The following is a 26,992-nucleotide window of genomic DNA, read 5'->3' as shown; positions in this document are numbered from 1 at the left end:
TAGGGCTATATAGTGCACTACTTTAGACTAGGGCCAATAGGGCTATACTCAAAAGTAGTGCACTAAATAGGGAGAATACAGGCCTGAGAATGAAGCACAGGTCATGTTTGTAATTGCCACAGATTTCTGCATCCCAGTTCAGATGCTTGACCTACTAAATGACGATCACTAGACTCTCTGTCCATACCTCTGGAATGGGCCGTGTGTGTGTGTGATGGTTTTGTAACACACTGCTCATTGGGACGGACAGAGAGAAGATTGTTAATGTGCTGAAAATAGCTGTTGGAGAGATTCTTGCGAACGCATAAGTGGAAGTTGTATAATAGTGAGTTGTATAATAATGTGTGTGTGTGTGTGTGTGTGTGTGTGTGTGTGTTTCATTCTACCATGTGTTTTACATTTCTCACCCTCATACTCACAATAACAAGGTTAGAGTGTTCCAACTCCTAGTCAGTGTCCCAAATGGCAGCATATTCCCTACACAGTGCACTACATTTGACCAGGGATCTAGTAGCACTGTAAAGGGAATAAGGTGTAATTTGGGACACAACCCTAAAGCCTTCTAAAGTCCTTTTTTCTTTTAATGCAAATGGCCCGAACCAAGTGACATCTTTGGCCAGACAGACTCACAAAATTCAAATAAGTATTCTGACACCCCACCTGTCAGATGTGTGTGTACTGGTAGCGAAGTCAAGTGCAGGAGAGCAGAGATTTGTGAACAGGCGCACATGTTATTTAGGCAAAACGTGGAAAACAGTCACAAGAATTATGTTTAACAATAAACATCTTTGTGAAAAATAACAGTGAAAAAACAAGCCAGTCTGGCGCGTCAACAAGCACACGCAACACAAACAATCTCACACAAAGACATGATGGGGAATAAATGTAGAGTACATTTATGTAGAATGTAGAATGTAAATACATGTAGATTGATTGGGGAATGAAAACCAGGTGTGCAGGGAACAAGACAAAACAAATGGATACATAAAAAATGGAGCGGCGACGGCTAGAAAGCCGGTGACGTCGACCGTCGAACGAACAAGGAGAAGAGCCGACTTCGGTGGAAGTTGTGACACCACCACCTTTCTTTCTTTGTCTGTGTGTGTCTGTGTCTGTGTGTGTCTGTGTCTGTGTCTGTGTGTGTGTCTGTATCTGTGTGTGTCTGTGTGTGTCTGTGTGTGTCTGTGTGTCTGTGTCTGTGTGTGTGTGTGTGTGTGTGTGTGTGTGTGTGTGTGTGTGTGTGTGTGTGTGTGTGTGTGTGTGTGTGTGTGTGTGTGTGTGTGTGTGTCTGTGTGTGTCTGCCACACCATTATACAAGCGTAGAGACAATAGTCAAATAAGTGTTCATTGAGCGCAGTCTGAACCTGAGAGAGAGACAAAGGAAGATAGTGAGCAATTAGATGAGATGAAGAAAGGAAGCTTGACTTACTAAGAAGCTCCAGAGGCTTCTGGCAGCAAACACTGTCTAAATCCCTGTAAACCTATACAACATGTTCCTAATCAGACGCCTGGCCCGAAGCACAACTCAACTCTATCTCCAAACCTGAACTCCATTCCACCTGACTTACAGGGATTTAGGCAGCACTTGCTGTGGGAAATGCTTGTATCCCAGAAAGGCTCTCTCCTCCTGGGGCTGAACATTGATCTATTCCCAGGCTTCTGAAGGCCTCTGGGGCATCATAATAAGTCACGAGCTTCCTCTCTACATCACATTATATCTGATGTAATTGCTCTCCATCTCTGTCTCTACATCTTTATCCATCTGTCTTTCTTTCTCTGTCTTTACATATTTATCCATCTGTCCCTCTTTCTCTGTCTCTACATCTTTATCCATCTGTCTCTCTTTCTCTGTCTCTACATATTTATCCATCTGTCTCTCTTTCTCTGTCTCTACATATTTATCCATCTGTCTCTCTTTCTCTGTCTCTACATATTTATCCATCTGTCTCTCTTTCTCTGTCTCTACATATTTATCCATCTGTCTCTCTTTCTCTGTCTCTACATATTTATCCATCTGTCTCTCTTTCTCTGTCTCTACATATTTATCCATCTGTCTCTCTTTCTCTGTCTCTACATATTTATCCATCTGTCTCTCTTTCTCTGTCTCTACATATTTATCCATCTGTCTCTCTTTCTCTGTCTCTACATCTTTATCCATCTGTCTCTCTTTCTCTGTCTCTACATATTTATCCATCTGTCTCTCTTTCTCTGTCTCTACATATTTATCCATCTGTCTCTCTTTCTCTGTCTCTACATATTTATCCATCTGTCTCTCTTTCTCTGTCTTTACATATTTATCCATCTGTCCCTCTTTCTCTGTCTCTACATATTTATCCATCTGTCTCTCCATCTCTGTCTTTACATATTTATCCATCTGTCTCTCTTTCTCTGTCTCTACATATTTATCCATCTGTCTCTCTTTCTCTGTCTTTACATATTTATCCATCTGTCTCTCTTTCTCTGTCTCTACATATTTATCCATCTGTCTCTCTTTCTCTGTCTCTACATATTTATCCATCTGTCTCTCTTTCTCTGTCTCTACATATTTATCCATCTGTCTCTCTTTCTCTGTCTTTACATATTTATCCATCTGTCTCTCTTTCTCTGTCTCTACATATTTATCCATCTGTCTCTCTTTCTCTGTCTCTACATCTTTATCCATCTGTCTCTCTTTCTCTGTCTCTACATATTTATCCATCTGTCTTTCTTTCTCTGTCTCTACATATTTATCCATCTGTCTCTCTTTCTCTGTCTCTACATATTTATCCATCTGTCTCTCTTTCTCTGTCTCTACATATTTATCCATCTGTCTCTCTTTCTCTGTCTCTACATATTTATCCATCTGTCTCTCTTTCTCTGTCTTTACATATTTATCCATCTGTCCCTCTTTCTCTGTCTCTACATATTTATCCATCTGTCTCTCCATCTCTGTCTTTACATATTTATCCATCTGTCTCTCTTTCTCTGTATTTACATATTTATCCATCTGTCCCTCTTTCTCTGTATTTACATATTTATCCATCTGTCTCTCTTTCTCTGTCTCTACATATTTATCCATCTGTCTCTCTTTCTCTGTCTCTACATCTTTATCCATCTGTCTTTCTTTCTCTGTCTTTACATATTTATCCATCTGTCCCTCTTTCTCTGTCTTTACATATTTATCCATCTGTCCCTCTTTCTCTGTCTTTACATATTTATCCATCTGTCTCTCTTTCTCTGTCTTTACATATTTATCCATCTGTCTCTCTTTCTCTGTCTTTACATATTTATCCATCTGTCTCTCTTTCTCTGTCTTTACATATTTATCCATCTGTCTCTCTTTCTCTGTCTTTACATATTTATCCATCTGTCTCTCTTTCTCTGTCTTTACATATTTATCCATCTCTGTCTCTCTTTCTCTGTCTTTACATATTTATCCATCTGTCTCTCTTTCTCTGTCTTTACATATTTATCCATCTGTCTCTCTTTCTCTGGCTTTACATATTTATCCATCTGTCTCTCTTTCTCTGGCTTTACATATTTATCTATCTGTCTCTCTTTCTCTGTCTCTACATATTTATCCATCTGTCTCTCTTTCTCTGTCTCTACATATTTATCCATCTGTCTCTCTTTCTCTGTCTCTACATATTTATCCATCTGTCTCTCTTTCTCTGTCTTTACATATTTATCCATCTGTCTCTCTTTCTCTGTCTTTACATATTTATCCATCTGTCCCTCTTTCTCTGTCTCTACATCTTTATCCATCTGTCTCTCTTTCTCTGTCTCTACATATTTATCCATCTGTCTCTCTTTCTCTGTCTCTACATATTTATCCATCTGTCTCTCTTTCTCTGTCTCTACATATTTATCCATCTGTCTCTCTTTCTCTGTCTCTACATATTTATCCATCTGTCTCTCTTTCTCTGTCTCTACATATTTATCCATCTGTCTCTCTTTCTCTGTCTCTACATATTTATCCATCTGTCTCTCTTTCTCTGTCTCTACATATTTATCCATCTGTCTCTCTTTCTCTGTCTCTACATATTTATCCATCTGTCTCTCTTTCTCTGTCTCTACATCTTTATCCATCTGTCTCTCTTTCTCTGTCTCTACATATTTATCCATCTGTCTCTCTTTCTCTGTCTCTACATATTTATCCATCTGTCTCTCTTTCTCTGTCTCTACATATTTATCCATCTGTCTCTCTTTCTCTGTCTTTACATATTTATCCATCTGTCCCTCTTTCTCTGTCTCTACATATTTATCCATCTGTCTCTCCATCTCTGTCTTTACATATTTATCCATCTGTCTCTCTTTCTCTGTCTCTACATATTTATCCATCTGTCTCTCTTTCTCTGTCTTTACATATTTATCCATCTGTCTCTCTTTCTCTGTCTCTACATATTTATCCATCTGTCTCTCTTTCTCTGTCTTTACATATTTATCCATCTGTCTCTCTTTCTCTGTCTCTACATATTTATCCATCTGTCTCTCTTTCTCTGTCTTTACATCTTTATCCATCTGTCCCTCTTTCTCTGTCTTTACATATTTATCCATCTGTCTCTCTTTCTCTGTCTCTACATATTTATCCATCTGTCTCTCTTTCTCTGTCTTTACATATTTATCCATCTGTCTCTCTTTCTCTGTCTCTACATCTTTATCCATCTGTCTCTCTTTCTCTGTCTTTACATATTTATCCATCTGTCTCTCTTTCTTTGTCTCTACATATTTATCCATCTGTCCCTCTTTCTCTGTCTTTACATATTTATCCATCTGTCTCTCTTTCTCTGTCTTTACATATTTATCCATCTGTCCCTCTTTCTCTGTCTTTACATATTTATCCATCTGTCCCTCTTTCTCTGTCTTTACATATTTATCCATCTGTCTCTCTTTCTCTGTCTCTACATCTTTATCCATCTGTCTTTCTTTCTCTGTCTTTACATATTTATCCATCTGTCCCTCTTTCTCTGTCTTTACATATTTATCCATCTGTCCCTCTTTCTCTGTCTTTACATATTTATCCATCTCTGTCTCTCTTTCTCTGTCTTTACATATTTATCCATCTGTCTCTCTTTCTCTGTCTTTACATATTTATCCATCTGTCTCTCTTTCTCTGTCTTTACATATTTATCCATCTCTTTCTCTCTTTCTCTGTCTCTACATATTTATCCATCTGTCTCTCTTTCTCTGTCTCTACATATTTATCCATCTGTCTCTCTTTCTCTGTCTCTACATATTTATCCATCTGTCTCTCTTTCTCTGTCTCTACATATTTATCCATCTGTCTCTCTTTCTCTGTCTTTACATATTTATCCATCTGTCTCTCTTTCTCTGTCTTTACATATTTATCCATCTGTCCCTCTTTCTCTGTCTCTACATCTTTATCCATCTGTCTCTCTTTCTCTGTCTCTACATATTTATCCATCTGTCTCTCTTTCTCTGTCTTTACATATTTATCCATCTGTCTCTCTTTCTCTGTCTCTACATATTTATCCATCTGTCTCTCTTTCTCTGTCTTTACATATTTATCCATCTGTCTCTCTTTCTCTGTCTTTACATATTTATCCATCTGTCTCTCTTTCTCTGTCTTTACATATTTATCCATCTGTCTCTCTTTCTTTGTCTTTACATATTTATCCATCTGTCCCTCTTTCTCTGTCTTTACATATTTATCCATCTGTCCCTCTTTCTCTGTCTTTACATATTTATCCATCTGTCTCTCTTTCTCTGTCTCTACATCTTTATCCATCTGTCTTTCTTTCTCTGTCTTTACATATTTATCCATCTGTCCCTCTTTCTCTGTCTTTACATATTTATCCATCTGTCCCTCTTTCTCTGTCTTTACATATTTATCCATCTCTGTCTCTCTTTCTCTGTCTCTACATATTTATCCATCTGTCTCTCTTTCTCTGTCTTTACATATTTATCCATCTCTGTCTCTCTTTCTCTGTCTCTACATATTTATCCATCTGTCCCTCTTTCTCTGTCTTTACATATTTATCCATCTCTGTCTCTCTTTCTCTGTCTCTACATCTTTATCCATCTGTCTCTCTTTCTCTGTCTCTACATATTTATCCATCTGTCTCTCTTTCTCTGTCTTTACATATTTATCCATCTGTCTCTCTTTCTCTGTCTTTACATATTTATCCATCTGTCTCTCTTTCTCTGTCTCTACATCTTTATCCATCTGTCTTTCTTTCTCTGTCTTTACATATTTATCCATCTGTCCCTCTTTCTCTGTCTTTACATATTTATCCATCTGTCCCTCTTTCTCTGTCTCTACATATTTATCCATCTGTCTCTCTTTCTCTGTCTTTACATATTTATCCATCTGTCTCTCTTTCTCTGTCTCTACATATTTATCCATCTGTCTCTCTTTCTCTGTCTTTACATATTTATCCATCTGTCTCTCTTTCTCTGTCTCTACATATTTATCCATCTGTCTCTCTTTCTCTGTCTCTACATATTTATCCATCTGTCTCTCTTTCTCTGTCTTTACATATTTATCCATCTGTCTCTCTTTCTCTGTCTTTACATATTTATCCATCTGTCTCTCTTTCTCTGTCTCTACGTATTTATCCATCTGTCTCTCTTTCTCTGTCTCTACATATTTACCCATCTGTCTCTCTTTCTCTGTCTCTACATATTTATCCATCTGTATCTCTTTCTCTGTCTCTACATATTTATCCATCTGTCTCTCTTTCTCTGTCTCTACATATTTATCCATCTGTCTCTCTTTCTCTGTCTCTACATATTTATCCATCTGTCTCTCTTTCTCTGTCTTTACATATTTATCCATATGTCTCTCTTTCTCTGTCTTTACATATTTATCCATCTGTCTCTCTTTCTCTGTCTTTACATATTTATCCATCTGTCTCTCTTTCTCTGTCTTTACATATTTATCCATCTGTCTCTCTTTCTCTGTCTTTACATATTTATCCATCTGTCTCTCTTTCTCTGTCTTTACATATTTATCCATCTGTCTCTCTTTCTCTGTCTTTACATATTTATCCATCTCTGCCTCTCTTTTCTTTCTTTCTTTCTGTCTTTTTTTCTTAGATTTCAAGTGCGGGTATTCGGAAAAGGCCACACACATACACACACACACACACACACACACACACACACACACACACACACACACACACACACACACACACACACACACACACACACACACACACACACACACACACACACACACACACACACACACACACACACACCATGTATGTTTTAGAGTTCATTTCCTGCAATTCTACACATTTTGCCATGAGACAGAGGTAAGATTTAGTGTATTCTACATTCTAACTCTCAACAGGAAGTTGAGAAGCTGAGGTTTTTGTGGAAATTGATCCGCGGGCCGCCAGTTGCCCCACCCTGAACCAGATGATCTGAGGACTCTAATATCAAAGAGAGAAACATGAAAAGATCTGTTATCAGACTAGTAGGTCAAACCAGCCTACAGCAAGATGGTCTGCGTGGGTCTGCGTGGGTCTGTGTGTGTGTTTGTGTGTGTGTGCTTTTTTTATATTTGTGTATATCTGTCTGCGTGCATGTGTATCTGTTGGGGCTGAGTTTCAGCCAATGAAACGTCTCTCTCTCTGGTTCAGTGAGAGGAAGGGAGAAAGGGACTGAGTGTTCTTCTCAGAGAGAGATACCATACACTCTGACAGAGTTCACACACACACACACACACACACACACACACACACACACACACACACACACACACACACACACACACACACTCGCAGTTCAGTGGAGGCTGCTGAGGGGAGGACGACTCATAATCATGTCTGGAAAGGTGTAAATGGAGTGGCATCAAAACACATGGAAACCATTTATTTGATGTATTTGGTACCATTCCACCTATTGTGCTCCAGCCATTACCACGAGCCCGTCCTCCCTAGTTAAGGTGCCACCAACCTCCTGTGATACAGTTGTCTGTTAACCTTACCTGTGTTGACGTTACATGACATTCTGTTGGGTCGCTGCCTTCATTCCTTTCAGCTCCCAGCCATTCTCTCTGACTCTATCTCTGCTTTTTAAAAGTTACCACTGATTTAATATGACATGCCCTCAATTGGCTGTGTGTGTGTGTGTGTGTGTGTGTGTGTGTGTGTGTGTGTGTGTGTGTGTGTGTGTGTGTGTGTGTGTGTGTGTGTGTGTGTGTGTGTGTGTGTGTGTGTGTGTGTGTGTGTGTGTGGATGCTTACATGCTTTTTGTTAGTTTGACTATAAGAGCAGAAAGTAGTTCACTCTGAAGTCTTCCACAGTAGATACATCAATGTTTAAAATTCCCTGAATAATGAGTTGTTTATCTAGGGGCTGCACCTCTGTTTTCTAGGCCTATTAATTAGGTGTGTGTGTGTGTGTGTGTGTGTGTGTGTGTGTGTGTGTGTGTGTGTGTGTGTGTGTGTGTGTGTGTGTGTGTGTGTGTGTGTTAAATCTATTTTAATGATAGGTAGACTCTGGCTCATCACCAACCCCTTTCAACTTCAATCTACCTATTAATTTAATTTCTGTGTTTATTAATTCCGCAAGTAGCCCTCCAGTGATGCACAATTAGAAGCTCTTGTTGTGTATGTCTAAAGAGTTAGGCAGAGGCTAGTCTACCCAAGGCTTTGATGAAGGCCATGACGCCAAAACATAAGCCTGTTTGGATAAAGGTTTCTGCTAAATGGGAAATGGCAGTCAGTTAATAAGTTGGCTAAATTCTATATATACAGTGTGTCTGCTATTTCTGTCTTGCATATGGTTGTGGCATGTGGGCGTGGCCAGTGCATTCAGTCATGCAAGAGAGCGGAGAGAGCGGAGAGAGCGGAGAGAGCGGAGAGAGCGGAGAGAGAGGAGAGAGAGGAGAGAGAGGAGAGAGCGGAGAGAGCGGAGAGAGCGGAGAGAGAGGAGAGAGAGGAGAGAGAGGAGAGAGAGGAGAGAGAGGAGAGAGCGGAGAGAGGAGAGAGCGGAGAGAGGAGAGAGAGGAGAGAGAGGAGAGAGAGGAGAGAGAGGAGAGAGAGGAGAGAGAGGAGAGAGAGGAGAGAGAGGAGAGAGCGGAGAGAGCGGAGAGAGCGGAGAGAGAGGAGAGAGCGGAGAGAGCGGAGAGAGCGGAGAGAGCGGAGAGAGCGGAGAGAGAGGAGAGAGCGGAGAGAGCGGAGAGAGCGGAGAGAGCGGAGAGAGAGGAGAGAGAGGAGTGAGAGGAGTGAGAGGAGAGAGAGGAGAGAGCGGAGAGAGAGGAGAGAGCGGAGAGAAAGAGCTTCTTTTAATTGGAAAGTGTGTGTGGCTAATGACGCATTTTCAGGGACAGTTGATAATGTGTCTCTGCATGTGGTTCACAATAATATTAATGTGTATATCCAAATTAAATATTTTGACCATGATAATCTCAGACAGGCAGGCAGTTAGGCTGGCAGACACAGTTATACAAACACTCACAGACACATTCTCATTCCTAATAGGGTCACGGTATGTTCTCCAACTCTCTCCGTTCGTCAGTGGAGGGTGCAGTTTGTCAGTGTTGTCAGGGGAGCGTCAGTAGCAGGGCAAAAGGTGGCCGGGATTCTTTCCAACGGCTCCCTCAAGGCAGACCATTTCAGAACCAACAGTACCCAGGTATCTAACTCTGCCTGTTTCCTCCGCATCATTAACAATTGGGAGAGAGAGTGGTAGACGGGGGCAGGAGCGGAGGAAAGAGAGAAAGAGGGTGGAGAGAAGGGGTGCAGCGATTGCTGTCAGTCTTTATTGCAGTGATGAGTAAATCCTGAGAAGTGATCCAGTCACTTTGTTGGTACAGAAAGGTGTTATCAGTATCAGGGTTGAGATGTGTGGCTGACCAGCTGTGTCTCTGATTCTTTTACTCTTATTTGTCATTTCAATTGCTTTCTTCTTATTTTCCTTCCATAACTCTTTGGCATTTAATGACTGTAGTGTTTGTGTCTAGTGTGTGGGCGGGCAGTAGGAGCTGTTATTTTCTTAGATTCCTCTCTTTGTTTTGTTATTTTTTCATGTTTTTCTCCTCTTAACAAGTCATGTGATGCCATTAGTGAGGAGAGAAGACTGAACCTGGGGAAAGTGAATGTTCTGAACTCATTCATATTTCTTTAGTATCTACTTGGATCATTAGATGTCACAGACAGTGGGATGTTCTTGTCACAACCTCTCCTCTCACTCTCTCATTTCCTCTCTCCCTTTCTCTCCTCTCATCTCGTGATTATTCCTCTCCTCTCTCCATCCCCCTCTAATAGTTCTCATCTGTCATATATCTACCTCCCCAGTAGCTGGACTGGCAGACTCATTCTGTGACCTTTAACACCCACCATCATAATCTTCCTCAACTTCCCTCCATTAAATCTCTTCCCGTTTCTCACCCTTTCTCTCTGTGTTTGTTCTGTGGCCCTGCCAACTACAGAGTGGTTCTTGTGACAGCTGAGAGGTGGTGACATCTTCAGACTAAAGGGAGACGTCTGAAGAGACAGACAATCACATTCAAATACAGACAAATCCTTCACAGACCGATTCCTGTGTGAGTGAGTGAGTGACGACATTCTGTGACCAATGTGTTAAATTTAGGCACACAGAAACAACTGGATTCAATCCCAGTGTGGGGCACTAGTTCTTGGATGTTGTTTTTTGCCCCTAGTGGCTGGTTTTGATGCTGTCTCCCAACTTCCGGAGGACCTGCACAAATGTTGAATTTCGCTTGGTATCGCAAGTGATCCCTCTACACACACACACACACACACACACACACACACACACACACACACACACACACACACACACACACACACACACACACACACACACACACACACACACACACACACACACACACACACACACACACACACTCCAGTTTATCTCCCTCCACTTTCAGTCTAAAAGGCCTTCTAAAATCACAGGGCAATTTTTTCCCACCAGTGTAAGTTGACTCTAAAGAACAACACTAAAAACATTCTCTGGTTGCCTTCTGAGAGTGATGCTCTCACATGTTCCAGGCAGGTGCTTCGGTGTGTATATTCTGTGTGTGTGTGCGTACATACAGTATGTGTGTGTCAGGGAAGATTTAACTTTATCGGACATATGGATTGGGTGTGTTACCCATTAGAGCTTCCACCCACGCAGCCAGCACCATCAATAAATGAGGGTTGTTGGCCAAATGAGCCACATTTACATGTCCTTAAAAACAGCCTAACTAATTACAAACAACTATTCCTTGTGTTTGGGTGTGTAGAATATGCAAAACTTTAAAGCCTATTGCTTTATTGGTTTTTACTTTTCTAAAACAATAATTGTCCACCTCATGGTTCAGCAATCAGAGCACTAATGCATCAGGGCATTGGATGCATAGCTATAGGTTTAGGTGTCCACTTTATGATATTAATATTAATATATACACTACCGTTCAAAAGTTTTGGTCACTTAGAAATGTCCTTGTTTTTGAAAGAAAAGTAAATGTTTTGTCCATTTAAAATAACATCAAATTGATCAGAAATACAGTGTAGACATTGTTAATGTTGTAAATGACTATTGTAGCTGGAAACGGCAGATTTTTAATTGAATATCTACATAGGCGTACAGAGGCCCATTATCAGCAACCATCACCCCTGTGTTCCAATGCCATGTTGTGTTAGCTAATCCAAATGTATCATTTTAAAAGGATAATTGATCATTAGAAAACCCTTTTGCAATTGTGTTAGCACAGCTAAAAGCTGTTGTCCGGATTAAAGAAGTAAAACTGTCCTTCTTTAGACTAGTTGAGTATCTGGAGCATCACAAGTCCTCAACTGGCAGCTTCATTAAATAGTACCTGCAAAACACCAGTCTCAATGTTAACAGTGAAGAGGTGTCTGATAGTTCCTCTGTCCAGTGTCTGTGTTCTTTTGCCCATGTTAATCTTTTCTTTTTATTGGCCAGTCTGAGATATGGCTTTTTCTTTGCAACTCTGCCTAGGAGGCCAGCATCCCGGAGTTGCCTCTTCACTGTTGACGTTGAGACTGGTGTTTTGCGGGTACTATTTAATGATAGTACTATTTAGAAAGTGTATTAGACTACTGAGATGTTATTGAAGAAATACGTTGTTTCATCATATTTTCATGTTGTGATTCAAAATATTTGAACGACCAACCTAACCCAGTGATTGTCATGCATTTTGAGCAGACAATTATGATATTGTTCTATATTACTGTTAAAATAGTGCTCGGAATTTTCTGATTGTAGTTCTTTCAATAGAGATGCATTTGCATCTTAATGTGCTCTAATATTATAGGCCAATTTATTTGGTGCAAATTCACCACCTGAGTCAGTGTAAAAACAAAACCCAAATACTAGGTCACTGTCTCGACAGATAATACCCACTGCTAGTAACCATGTATTAATCTAACAGTACATTAAATTGAAGACTGTTATTTTATCAAATCAATTCTCTGTAATTATTATTACGTGATTAAACTAATCATGTAAATGTAATTAACTAGGAAGTCGGGGCACCAAGGAAAATCTTCAGATGACAAAGTTATAATTTTCCTACTGTAACTTTTCAGATATTTTAATATCTGATCAATTAGTCTTCTAATTAATGAATTATTCTTTACCTCACGTTAGTCTCATTCCAAACGTCGTAAATTGTTGGTTATCTGCACGAACCCAGTCTTCACTATGAATCATCCATACATCAATTGTCTCAATCATTTATTTACTAACTAACTAAATAATCACAGAAATGCATAAACAAACAAACAAAGTAGATATGGTTACAAGGAAATGATATGGGATGTGCCATGGTGGGCTTAACCGGTATGGCGGCTTGGTAGACAAAGGAACTGAGAAGGGCGCGAAAGACAAAAGACACTACACAGTTGATAATTATAACCATTGAAATGCTACTCCTTTGCACATGAACGCTCACTCATTCGGGAATAATTGCAATCAATATATATATTCATGCTCAGTGTGTCACGTGATCTGTTGGAATCGTCCTTCTTTCTGTTGGAAGTTCATCCGCCCGTCTTTCGTGGTTAGGATGGATACTTCAGAGTCCCATTCAGAAATATTGTTATAGAATAGGTGTTTCGGTGGTTGTCGGCCTCCACATTCAATGGTATAGAATTCCTAGCTGTAGACTAGTAATTAGTATCAAAGATTTGTTCTTATTCTGTCGGTATCGATAGTCTGTGTTTCAACAACCATTACAACCTTAGCTTATACTCAGGTTTATGGTCTCTACTCAACCCTTAGCCCTCTCAGTAATCGAGGTAAGCTTGGTCTCTACTCAACCCTTAGCCCTCTCAGTAATCGAGGTAAGCTTGGTCTCTACTCAAACCGTAGCTCCCTCAGTAATCGAGGTAAACTTGGTCTCCACTCAAACCGTAGCTCCCTCTGTGATCGAGGTACTGGTCTAAAGGGAAATTCCCAAGGTGGGGGTTATATCCAGAACAGTAGAAAAGGGCTGTCCCATGATGCCAGATCAATATCTGTGCTCATGGGGCGGGCCTATGACTTAGTTAAACTCCAAAGGAAATTGGAGTTTCCTTCATTAAACAGTTTATAATCACATTACATAATTTCACAAATAGTTTCATCTTTACTCATTCATTTTATACAACAATTAGATGCCCACCTCATAACTGGGACTCTTGTATAAACAGAGTTATGGTAATGTGGCTGTATTGTGTCTCATGAGTTTCACAAACATTAAACGAAATGGACCGGTCGTAGCTGGATTCTCCCCCGACCGTGTATACCTTCTACAAAACATGTACGTTGTTCAGTTCTCAAGTTCTATGATGGAGAAGAGATTCCTTTGTTCTCCTTTGAAACCTTCTCTCTCTACACTCTGGCCATGAGGGGAGAGACTCCTCTAGGAATTTATGACCTGCGATAACAGAGCCTGGGTGTAGGGGGAAGAGAGAGAGATGGTGAGAGAGAGAGGGGGATGGTGCAGAGAGAGGGGGATGGTACTCGCTATCCCCAAAGAGGGCCAAGTCATGACAGTACATTTAATGTAAAAACTAAACCCAACTACTAGGTCACTGTCTCTACAGATAACACCCACTGCTAGTAACCATGTATTAATCTAATAGTATATTTAATGTAAAAACTAAACCCAACTACTAGGTCACTGTCTCGACAGATAATACCCACTGCTAGTAACCATGTATTAATCTAACAGTATATTTAATGTAAAAACTAAACCCAACTACTAGGTCTCTAGCTCTACAGATAATACCCACCGCTAGTAACCATGTATTAATCTAACAGTAGATTTAATGTAAAAACTAAACCCAACTACTAGGTCACTAGCTCTACAGATAATACCCACCGCTGTTATTACAGTATATTTAATGTAAAAACTAAACCCAACTACTAGGTCTCTAGCTCTACAGATAATACCCACCGCTGTTATTACAGTATATTTAATGTAAAAACTAAACCCAACTACTAGGTCACTGTCTCTACAGATAATACCCACCGCTGTTATAACAGTACATTTAATGTAAAAACTAAACCCAACTACTAGGTCACTAGCTCTACAGATAATACCCACCGCTAGTAACCATGTATTAATCTAACAGTATATTTAATGTAAAAACTAAACCCAACTACTAGGTCACTAGCTCTACAGATAATACCCACCGCTGTTATTACAGTACATTTAATGTAAAAAACTAATACGTTACAGTTGTAGGCCTATGCACTCGCAATGGCCAATCCACATTTAGTGTGCTCCATATCTCACAGCCATATTGAAAGTCTTGTTTGTAAAATTGTTTCATAGCAAATATCTTGTTTGTAAAATAGTTGCTTTTGCGTTCGAAGAAATAAAAAGTATATCTACAGAAAGCTGAGAACATCCTCTCTCCACCTTTGACAACAGAATAGCTGTGTTTTCCCCACAATTGGATTTAAAAGTGTTATACAGAACACTTTTCTTACACCTGGAGCATTTTTCCCCTCTGAAAAGGAGAGAGAGAGTGCCTCGCTCAACATAGCAGCAGGCCTCGCTCAACATAGCAGCAGGCCTCGCTCAACATAGCAGCAGGCCTCGCTCAACATAGCAGCAGGCCTCGCTCAACATAGCAGCAGGCCTCGCTCAACATAGCAGCAGGCCTCGCTCAACATAGCAGCAGGCCTCGCTCAACATAGCAGCAGGCCTCGCTCAACATAGCAGCAGGCCCCAGCGAAACAGGGGCAGGTAGGCAGACACTTTCATTACAGGAAACATGAGGATAATGCCATTTACTGTTTCACCAAATCATGGTTTTAGCCTCATAAAAACGAAGACGTTTTGAGTGAGGTAAATTAATGTGCAGCTCGCACAGATGCGACCAATACATGTTTTAACTCGCCCAGCGAGACTAAATGGTGGCAGTCTGGCGCCACGCCATGTAGGCTTTTCACTACTCTCTAATTTTCATTTTACTTTGATGAAAAAGGGCTCCATCTTCACAATCAACAGTATCTTAGGCCAAGGCTCCTCTCTCACTCTCTCCTCAGCAGCAGACCAGCCCCAGACAATTTGCCTGACTACAATTTTATCGGCTTTTCATTTATTTTATCGGCCAAAAGCCGGAAATTACCTGCTAACGGAAGCCCTGGTGTGTGTGTGTGTACATGTGCATTCGTATGTCTGTGTATGTGTGTTGCCAGGTGTGTTCTAACTCTTTGTGTGTGTGTGTGTGTGTGTGTAGGTAAGCCAGTGTTCCTCCACATGGGTGAGGAGGTGGATGGGGTGGACATGAGGGCAGAGGTCGGCCTGCTGAGTCGCAACATCCTGGTGCGCGGCGAGATGGAACCGCGTTGCTACGGCAACGAGGCCTGCAAGTTCTTCGCCTTCGACACTTTTGGGGGACACGTGAAGGTCATTTAATTAACATGTCATTAATTGTTCACGACTCTACCCCTCCAATCTATCTATTCATCCCTCTATCTACACCTTTACTTTATTCATCCATCCACCCATTCATCCTCTCTTCATCCTTCCATAAACCCCTACATCTTCTCTTTGTCCTTCCATCTACTTTCATCTTTTCTTTATCCTTCCACTGATCGAAACTTGTAGATAGTGTGTGTAGGGCTGGACAATTCCGGTAACTTAACTTCCTTAACCTTTTACAGAGGTGGGCTAAATCAGGGTCACACAGAGATATGGTATTCGTAAACAATTCTACTTTGAAACAAAAGTATACACCTCACACACATGATTATGGGATAACAAAAGAAGACAACTGTACCATGTCAGACATACAGTTGAAATGTGTTAAATGTTGAGTTTGCATCCCAATATTACACTTTATATACAATACAGACGACTGAAATATAACAAAACTGTTTGACATAGAAACACCGAATTTTCGGCGGGTTTTTGAAATAGTGTTTATTAATTCTGAATAATATTAGTAACCTTCCACCCATGAGGCCTCAATGTCATTTGACTGCAGGAAAGGGCTGCAGTCTGTGAGGTTCCCAGAGTTCTGCAGCCCTGATCATGTCTTTCTGTTCTGTTTATTCAGTCCTTGAGGCCTTCACCTGAAGAAATGGGCTATTGTTTTGGGCTATACTGTACAGTTAACATAAAGGTTACATTAAGAAACTGAGCTCATCTATTGTCCTTCCAGGTTAGGTGAGGGTAAGGGAAACGTTTATAGAGTTGAGTTCTAATCAGATGTTTAGTTAGAAAGCACAACCCTTCCGTCCCCGTCGAGCACGGCTAGACGCCCAGACTCTGGGGAGCACAGCTAGGACAGAGAGAGCTGAGACTGTCACACACGCCAGACAAATAGATTATTACAGTAATCATCTGGTTTGGGTCATGACTGTCATCAGATGACATATGGTGACGCAATCTGTCAATGACATTTGTAATATCATCGTTATGACAGTGGTATATCGGCTGTCATTAGGCCAGTGTGATTCTATGACAGATGGACAAGCAGGCAGGCAGGCAGGCAAACACACACACACACACACACACACACACACACACACACACACACACACACACACACACACACACACACACACACACACACACACACACACACACACACACACACACACACACACACACACACACACAAACACACACACACACACACACACAGCACTATAACAGCTATGGATAATATTAATGCCAGATACCAATCCTGATTTAAGCAAGCAGACAGGCTAAGGCTTGCACAAATAAACAATTGTCACTTTGCTGACGGGGAGTGTCACATTGGGAGAGTTTCTTGTATTATGTTGTTTGCCATTACTGTAATTAGGTTTGGCAGATCATTTCCAATGAGTGAACGTTTCTTGGAAGCTCTTTTGATTGAGTTCCGTCTAAATGAAGGTACATTTTATTTACAGCACAGAAACAAAGTGTGAAGCGCAACCTAGGGGGAGATACAAACACACACACACACACACACACACACACACACACACACACACACACACACACACACACACACACACACACACACACACACACACACACACACACACACACACACACACACACACACACACACACACACACAGAAAAGCACACACACACACACACACACACACACACACACACACACACACACACACACACACACACACACACACACACACACACACACACACACACACACACACACACACACACACACACGGTGGCACACTGGCATAGTCTTTAGAGTGAGTTGGATTGCATCCTGTTCAATAGACAGCTGTTTATTGAAGCTGTCAGTCATAGAGCCTGGGCTGTGTCCCAAATGCCACCCTATAATAGTGCAGTACTTTTGACCAGGAAATGCAGGGCTCTCATTTGGGATGCAGCCCAGGAGAAGATCCACAGCTAGTATGGAATGGAGCCACCTCCATCTCCACTGCCTGCAAATTCTTCCCATTACATTCTAGTCAACCACGTTTTAATGAAGAATTATGGAAACAATTTGATTAGTCTCTCATGCATGGAAACTCTCGCTATCTTTTTATCTGTCTTCTACTCAATCTCTCACACTTTCATTGTTTCTTTCACATTCAAGTTCTCCTGTCTTCTCTGTCTTTCTCTCACTCTCTAGCGGTCTCACTCTCTAACGGCCTCAATCTCTAACGGCCTCACTCTCTAACGGTCTCACTCTCTAACGGTCTCACTCTCTAACGGTCTCACTCTCTAACGGTCTCACTCTCTAGCGGTCTCACTCTCTAACGGTCTCACTCTGTAACGGCCTCACTCTCTAACGGCCTCACTCTCTAACGGCCTCACTCTCTAACGGCCTCACGCTCTAACGGTCTCACTCTCTAACGGTCTCACTCTCTAACGGTCTCACTCTCTAACAGTCTCACTCTCTAGCCGTCTCACTCTCTAGCCGTCTCACTCTCTAGCCGTCTCACGCTCTAGCCGTCTCACTCTCTAGTGGGCTCACTCTCTAGCGGGCTCCCTCTCTAGCGGGCTCACTCTCTAGCGGGCTCACTCTCTGGCGGTCTCACTCTCTAGCGGTCTCACTCTCTGGCGGTCTCACTCTCTGGCGGTCTCACTCTCTAGTGGTCTCACTCTCTAGCGGTCTCACTTTCTAACTGTCTCACTCTCCCCCTCTCTCCACATGTCTCCCTCCCAGGTGGAGCGTGGCTTTAAGTCTGTGCAGGTGTCTGGTGTAGAGCTGCAGCACATGGGTCAACAGTCTATGGGTCACTACCCTGTCCACTTCCATATGAACGGAGACGTGGACCAGAAGGGAGGCTACGATCCCCCCACCTCCGTCAGCGATCTGTCCATCCACCATACCTTCTCCCGCTGTGTCACTGTGCACGGCTCTAACGGCCTACTGGTGAGCTATATGCAGGCACACACTTGGACATTTGGTTCCATACATTTCCATAAAAGTGCTGCTGGTCGGCCATTCAGTTGTCACGACGACACCGCCTTCGCCCAGCCTCTCCACCATCTGTGTGTGTGTGTGTGTGTGTGTGTGTGTGTGTGTGTGTGTGTGTGTGTGTGTGTGTGTGTGTGTGTGTGTGGTTAAAGAGGTCTTCTGTTAGATCAACTGTCTTACCCCAGCAGGACCCCAAATATAAGCTGTATACCAAACGAGTGGCAGGGTGACAGCTGTTTTTCTGATCCTAGATGTAAAGTCATTTAACTGAATCAGTAGGGTTAGCACATTCACATTTAACTGAATCAGTAGGGTTAGCACATTCACATTTAACTGAATCAGTAGGGTTAGCACATTCACATTTAACTGAATCAGTAGGGTTAGCACATTCACATTTAACTGAATCAGTAGGGTTAGCACATTCACATTTAACTGAATCAGTAGGGTTAGCACATTCACATTTAACTGAATCAGTAGGGTTAGCACATTCACATTTAACTGAATCAGTAGGGTTAGCACATTCACATTTAACTGAATCAGTAGGGTTAGCACATTCACACAAAGATTTTCAGACCTCACTTGACAGGTTTCTTCCGTTCACGGAGGCACAGAAAAGGTACAGTCAAACACATCCATTTTATTAGTGTTACTCTCCAAGGACTGTAGCTGAGTTGTTGAGACGTTATAACGCTCCACATCTTGGGTTGAACAATTCTGCTGACTTTCCCCAAATTCCCAGGTTTTTCAGAAATCCTGATTCCGGGAATCTTTGAACCAGGACTTCTAGAAAACCTGGGAATTTTGGGAAAGTTGCTGGAATTTTGTAACCTTATCCAGGTTGAGCTACAAGGGTTTCAGGAAACTTACCTGTGGTTTTATTTCACTGTCTTTGCTAAAAATCTGAGCCACCTACGAAATTATAATAATGATAATAACCATATTCATGATTATGCATGTTGCTAATTACTGTTGTGAACCCAGGGACATTATGATCTGTGGACGTTACAGGGTCACAGACAGAGCAACTAAATAGAATTACGCACAAAAGAAGATAATTGCTTCTAGCTAGAATTCTATGAGAACAGTCTGTTGGAGACTGAGGTGGGATTCTGTGTGTGTGTGTGTGTGTGTGTGTGTGTGTGTGTGTGTGTGTGTGTGGTGTGTGTGTGTGTGTGTGTGTGTGTGTGTGTGTGTGTGTGTGTGTGTGTGGTGTGGTGTGTGTGTGTGCGCGCGCTCATGCAAGCTCATCTTCGCCCATCCACGTGCGTATGTGTTGGAGGGTTGTTAAAGGTGTCCTGTTGTGTTGCCACGGCAATCAGAGAATCTATCCGTTGTCATAACGAGGAGATGTGCCGTTGCTACCCAACATGGCGTATCTAAACCAAGGCTCCTGAAAACTGGGTACAAACTGGATAGAACACAATTGTGTCCTGTCACTCTTCAGGCGTTAGAAGGAAATGGAAGATAGATGGTGAGATACTGAATTCTCTGAGATGTTATCTTTCTGCTTCGGCTTCGTCCCAATTAGTACCCTATTCTATTCCCTACATAGTAGAACAGGGGCCCTGGTCCCTACGGACCCTGGTTTAAAATAATGCACTAGATAGAGAATAGGGTCCCATTTGAGACTCAGGCCCTAGTCTCCTCTCCTTCATCAGATGTCAGAATATCTCCATAGACATGAAGACTGGGGTTAGCACCGCATGATTTAGCTCAGCAGGCTAATACAGTCTTGTGTGAGCAGAGGTAGTTTGGTGAACTGTTCTCACATGAGGAGACTTCCCTAAACCAACCGCAAAGAAGAGGTGAGATGAGCTAGCTAGCAAGTGTGGCAGGCAGAGTAATATCTTTCTTTAAATGGTGTAGCTCAGTGGAATGATGTGTTTCACACCATCTGATGAGATTGGGTTTTTAGCCCAGTGCAGATAACAGAGAAGAGACAGAAGGAAAACCACGTCCTTCAGACATGTGCCAGTCAAAATAAATGTGTGCGTGGTTTGTCAGGATTGGGGTTATTCCAGTCAATTCAGAAAGTAGGACTAAACCAAATTCCAATTCCAAATGTTCCTCATTGAAAAGCATTGAAGATATTGGGATTGGAAATTCAGCGTACTCCGTTAATTGACTGGAATTTAAATGGAATTGACCCCAACCCTGGTGTTTCTCTCTCTCTCCCCCCTCTCTCTCCCCCCTCCTCTCTCCCTCACTCTCTCTATCTCTCTCGCCTCCCTCTCTCTCCCTCCTCCTCTCTCCCTCCCTCCCCCACTCACTCACTCTCTCTCTCTCTCTCCCCACCTCACTCTCTCTTGCCCGCCTCTCTCTCCCTCCCCCCTCTCTCTGTCCTACCAGGTAAAGGACGTGGTGGGCTATGATGCTCTGGGACACTGTTTCTTCACTGAGGACGGTCCTGAGGAGAGGAACACTTTTGACCACTGCCTGGGGCTGATGATCAGAGCTGGTACCCTGCTGCCCTCCGACAGGGACAGCAAGATGTGTCGCGATATCACACAGGGAGCCTTCCCCGGATATGTGGCCAACCCACGACAAGACTGCAGGTAGAGGAGATCAATAGAAGTGTCCCCTAGGTACAGATCTAGGATCAGTTTCCCTTCACGCAATCCTAACCTTAACTTTTAGTGGGGAAGATGCTAAACTGACCCAAGATCAGCGTCTAGGGCTGACTTCACATCTACACATATAGATACACGTAAGATGGATATATACAGACAGCAACAGGTACATGTACACACACACTCACCTGTTTAGCATGTCTGCTGCGTATAAATAGAGTCTGTCCTCTGAACTGATATGTCTGTCCCCGTGGTAACCTGCTATCTCTGGTGTTAGAGAGACAGAGTATGATTAATGCATAAGAGACACGCTCAGCCAGAAGAGACAACACTGCAATAAGACTGAGACCTTATCTTACCTTAAATCACACACACACACACACACACACACACACACACACTGCTTATTACCCGACTGATATTCTCTATTCCCTTTGCAAAACCAATTAGGTTGTGATTCTAAGGCTAGAGGTTTGACTAAAAGTCTCCACATCCATTTGAGTGTTAAAATCAGAGTTGTATCTAGTTGTCGGTTACTAGGGCTGCATCCCAAATGGGGCAAAATGACAGGCTTGTCAGCTCGGGGATTTGAACTTGCAACCTTTCGGTTACTAGTCCAACACTCTAACCACTAGGCTACGCTGCCGCCCCATGAACAGCCACATGAACAGCCAGTCATTCGAAAAGAGGTTGCATTTGACATATTTACGAGTGGAAACATTTGTTGTCTCTCTGTTGAAATCGCCGGTCCGTCTGCTGGAGAGTCAGTCGCCAGAAAGTCTCTGGTTTGTCCACCAGAGATTCAAGTCTTTCGTAGTTGTAGCTTTTTCCCTTTGTTCTGGAAGTGTCTGTTAAATATGGATACATCAGACGCACCAATGGTCGTTTGATAGGGAAATGTTCTCCAGAATGGATCTTTCAGAGTACTGGTTCTCGGTTGCATTTACCAGACTAAAGTACTTAAACAGCTGCAGACTGAATGTTCCTGTGTTGTCTTTAGTTTTGTAGAGATGTTCTTCTTCTCTGTTGAAGTTTCAGAGTTCTAGCCATTACGTCCCTCTCAGCTCACGATGTTGGTCTCGTTGATGTACATTTTGTCGGAAGTGGGTTTTATACACTCTGGAAAAAGGGGGCGTTCCATGACGCCGATGTAATGTCTGCTCACGTGGGCGTGGCCACTGACTTGGTTAAGACTTCATATGGAAAATAATTCTCTCATTACATCTTCCCACAAGTAGTTTCACATTTAATCGTATACGATCCCCCACATTTGGATGTGACCCTGACAACTGGGAAATATACACATTCAGAGATACACTTATGTTGTTATACTGTCTTTAGTTATGCCACAAATTATTAACACATTCCACAGGATTGTTCTTTAAATACCCACGGACCATTCCAAATGTTGGGATACAGAAATACTGTTTAATTATTCAGCCTTTTAATGTTATCATACTGTAACGTCACTCTCTGTGGTGACAAAGGGATTTAACTTAAGTTTCTGAGAGTAGGGAGAGAGAGTTTTCCTGCAGGTATTTATGACCATCGTAAAACTGTGGAGAGAGAGGTGGGGCGCCTATGATCCTCCCCCCAAGGGCATGTCATGACAGTGCACTACTTTTGACCATGGTCCTATGGGTCCTGCAGGGTCAAAAGTAGTGCACTATATAGGAGCTTGGTCAAAAGTAATGGACTATGTAGTGAATAGGGTGCCATTTGTGACGCAGTCCAGGAATTTGCCTTACATTACATTTCATAGAAACAATTAAAGATCTAGACACCTCACTGATAAGCAGACAGGTGGAGACATTAATACTGCAAAGCCATGAGAGACGGTCACGTTAGAGTATGTGTGCCTTGCCTCTCCTCTCCCCTCCTCTCCCCACCTTTCCATTCCACTCTCTCCTCTCCTCTCCTCTCCTCTCCTCTCCTCTCCTCTCCTCTCCTCTCCTCTCCTCTCCTCTCCTCTCCTCTCCTCTCCTCTCCTCTCCTCTCCCCAACTTTCCATTCCTCTCCCTCCCTCCTCTACTCGCCTCTCCCCTCTCCCCTTAGCTCCTCTCCTCTCCCCTCCTATTCATCTCCTCTCCCCTCTCTTCGTCATTATGATACTCCTCCTAAGGAACAGCCTCCTTAGGAATTCATGGGAATTTACAGTATTTCAATGTTATGCTTCAAGGACGATGAAAAATAAAACGTATGTATCATCCAAAACCCGTAGCTGTTGAAATGAAAACATGTTGCTCACCTCTCTACACTACAAAGCAACAATAATGTACAGCTGGAGAAGTTCATCCATAATCATATGTTTTCAATATTGCTGACCAATTTAAGATCAATCTGATGTAAAGTGAAGCCGGTGAAAATAAATTGCAATGACTCTTAGTACAATAAACCTAGGAAGTGGTTCAGTCATACTATAAAAACATTGGCTTGTCTGGTGGCCTATTTGTATACGTCATATCATGTAGCACCAGGCTGGCTGCTAACGTTAACTACATTCACTGTCAATGCACAATATTTCCACAACAGTTGAGAAAGGACCATTAGAAGATCCATTAGAACAGCAGTTAAATTGCACACATGGACCACCACTTCATCCATGCTTTTGTTAATGACATCGCCGAAGTCGAGGATCGGTAGGATGGTCAGTTTTAGAGGGTATGTTTGGCAGCATGAGTGAAGGATGCTTTGTTGCGAAGTAGGAAGCCGATTCTAGATTTAATTTTGGATTTGAGATGCTTAATGTGAGTCTGGAAGGAGAGTTTACAGTCTAACCAGACACCTAGGTATTTGTAGTTGTCACATATTTTAAGTCAGAACCGTCCAGAGTAGTGATGCTGGACGGGCGAGCAGGTGCAGGCAGCAATTGGTTGAAGAGCATGCATTTAGATTTACTTGCATTTAAGAGCAGTTGGAGGCCACGGAAGGAGAGTTGTATGGCATTGAAACTCGTCTGGAGGTTAGTTAACACAATGTCCAAAGAGGGGCCAGAAGTATACAGAATGGTGTCGTCTGCGTAGAGGTGGATCAGAGAATCACCAGCAGCAAGAGCGACATCATTGATGTATACAGATAAAAGAGTCGGCCCGAGAATTGAACACTGTGACACCCCCATAGAGACTGCCAGAGGTCCGGACACCAGGCCCTTCGATTTCTCTGTCTGAGAAGTAGTTGGTGAACCAGGCGAGGCAGTCATTTGAGAAACCAAGGCTGTTGAGGTGCTGCCTGAAGCGAGGAGTAGGACACTGGGATAATCAACAACTCTTGTTTTCTCTCCCTCCTCTCTCTCACGTTCTCTCTCTCTCACCCTCCTCTCTCTCACGTTCTCTCTCTCTCACCCTTCTCTCTCACGTTCTCTCTCTCTCCCTCCTCTCTCTCCCTCTACTCTCTCACTCTCTCACCCTCTCACCCTCCTCTCTCTCACGTTCTCACTCTCTCACGCTCTCTCTCTCTCTCTCTTCCTCCCTCCTCTCTCTCACGTTCTCTCTCTCTCCCTCCTCTCTCACATTCTCTTTCTCTTTTCCTCCCTCTTGTCTTTCTTTGTCTCTTCCAGCGCTACGTCCACCTTTTGGATTGCCAACCCCAATAACAACCTCATCAACTGTGCAGCAGCAGGCTCAGAGGTAAGTCTCTCTCCCAATCTCCCTCGCTTGCTTCCTCTCTCTCTCTCTCTCTCTCTCTCTCTCTCTCTCTCTCTCTCTCTCTCTCTCTCTCTCTCTCTCTCTCTCTCTCTCATTCTCTCTCTCTCATTCTCTCTCTCCCATTCACTCTTTCTATCTGTCCTTGTTTTCAGGTGTACAGTATGTATGTAGGCCTCATTACCCCAATGTCCAGTCTGATGAATTACTGTATATTTATTTGTTATGTATAGTATGGTGTGTGTGTGTGTGTTAATGCTTGCATGTGTTTGTTAACATACTGTGTGTGTGTCCTTCAAGGAGACAGGTTTCTGGTTCCTCTTCCACCATGTGCCTACGGGAGCCTCTGAGGGCATGTATTCTCCTGGTCGCACCGAACACACACCTATGGGCCAGTTCACCAACAATAGGGCCCACTCCAACTACAGGGTAAGAGTGTGTGTGAGTCTTGTTAGATAATAACAGCAAACATCCAATAGAATAAAGGAAGTCATATTAACCAACCAGATATAAGCTGACTGCTCTTCCATGTGTGTTAACCCAGTGTGTGAAGGTTAATTCATGGTTTGGAGCCGCAGAGCAGCGATCATTACATGTTAACGAGCATCTTCAGTTGATAATAAATCTCTATGCGGTCTGGTTATGGCCCTTGTGGTCTGTGCTAGCAGCGCCTCTCTCTCTGTCATGTTCACACCCTTCTCTCTCTCTCTCTCTCTCCACCCTTTCTCTCTTTTTATCTCTTTCTCTCCATCCTTTCTCTCTTTTTATCTCTTTCTCTCTCCCTCTCCACCCTTTCTCTCTCTCTCCACCCTTTCTCTATTTCTCTCTCTTTCTCTACACCCTTCTCTCTTTTTCTCTCTCTCTCTCTCCACCCTTTCTCTCGCTCTCTCTCTCTCTCCACCCTTTCTCTCATTCTCTCTCGTTCTCTCCACCCGTTCTCTCTTTCTCTTTCTTTCTCCACCCTTCCCTCTTTCTCTCTCTGTCTCTCTCCACCCTTTCTCTCGCTCTCGTTCTCACTCTCGCTCCACCCTTCCTCTCTTCTTCTCTCTTTCCCTCAATACTTTCTCCCCTTCTCTGCACCCTTTCTCAAACTTTCTTTCTCTCTCTCGCTCTTTCTCTCCACCCTTCCCTCTTCCTTGCTCTCGCTATCTCACTCTCATACTCTCTCGCTCTCCCTCTCTCCACCCTTTCTCTCGCTCTCGTTCTCGCTCCACCCTTTCTCTCTTTCCCTCTCCTTCTCTCCACCCTTTCTCTCTTTCTCTCTCTTTCTCTCAACCCTTTCTCTCTTTCTCTCTCTTTCTCTCCACCCTTTCTCTCGCTCTTGTTCGCTCTCGCTCCACCCGTTCTCTCTTTCTCTCTCTTTCTCTCCACCCTTTCTCTCTCTCTCTCTCTTTCTTTATCTCCACCCTTCTCTCCCTCTCTCTCTCTCTTTCTCTCCACCCTTTCTCTTTCTCTCCACCCTTCCTTCTTTCTCTCTCGCTCTCTCTCTCCCTCTCTCTACCCTTTCTCTCTCTTGCTCTCTCACTCTCTTTCTCTCCCCCTTCCCCCTTTCTCTCGCTCTCGTTCGCTCTCGCTCCACCCTTTCTCTCTTTCTCTCTCTTTCTATCCACCCTTTCTCTCTTTATCGCTCTTTCTCTCCACCCTTTCTCTCTCTCTCTCTCGCTCCATTCTTTCTCTTTACTCTCTCTCTCTACTTTTCTCACTCTCTTGCTCTCTCACTCTCGTGCTCTCTCTCTCCACCCTTTCTCTCTCTCTTGCTCTCTGTCTCGCTCTCTCTCTCTCTCTCTCTCTCTCTCTCTCTCCTTTCTCTGTCTACCCCGCTCCATTCTTTTCATCTCTTTCCTTCCTCAGTCTTTTCCTCATGTTCTCTATCTGGCAGCATCTCTCTCTCTCTCTCTCTCTCTCTCTCTCTGTTCCTAGCAGGGTGTGTTAATAGAAATAGAACTCATGTCAAG

At 42.7% G+C, this 26,992-nt stretch overlaps 1 protein-coding gene across 7 annotated transcripts in view; it reads left to right on the top strand.

The window, feature by feature from the left end:
- The window catches only part of LOC129854176 (cell migration-inducing and hyaluronan-binding protein-like), a 167,894-nt gene extending 142,300 nt beyond the window's left edge, over positions 1 to 25,594 (top strand). For all 7 annotated transcript variants that reach the window (XM_055920962.1, XM_055920959.1, XM_055920961.1 and 4 more), the window contains 5 exons: positions 15,668 to 15,837; positions 18,572 to 18,781; positions 21,176 to 21,381; positions 24,953 to 25,022; positions 25,338 to 25,594. In XM_055920962.1, the coding sequence (XP_055776937.1) occupies positions 15,668 to 15,837; positions 18,572 to 18,781; positions 21,176 to 21,381; positions 24,953 to 25,022; positions 25,338 to 25,496 (815 nt within the window). In that variant the 3' untranslated portion in view covers positions 25,497 to 25,594. The remainder of the gene's footprint in view (positions 1 to 15,667; positions 15,838 to 18,571; positions 18,782 to 21,175; positions 21,382 to 24,952; positions 25,023 to 25,337) is intronic.
- Positions 25,595 to 26,992: the final 1,398 nt, after the last annotated feature.

Source organism: Salvelinus fontinalis, chromosome 4 (assembly GCF_029448725.1).
Source record: "Salvelinus fontinalis isolate EN_2023a chromosome 4, ASM2944872v1, whole genome shotgun sequence".
Taxonomy (NCBI): Eukaryota; Metazoa; Chordata; class Actinopteri; order Salmoniformes; family Salmonidae; genus Salvelinus; species Salvelinus fontinalis.
Note: the sequence above shows the minus strand (reverse complement) of the source record. Positions and strands in the feature narration are given on the sequence as shown.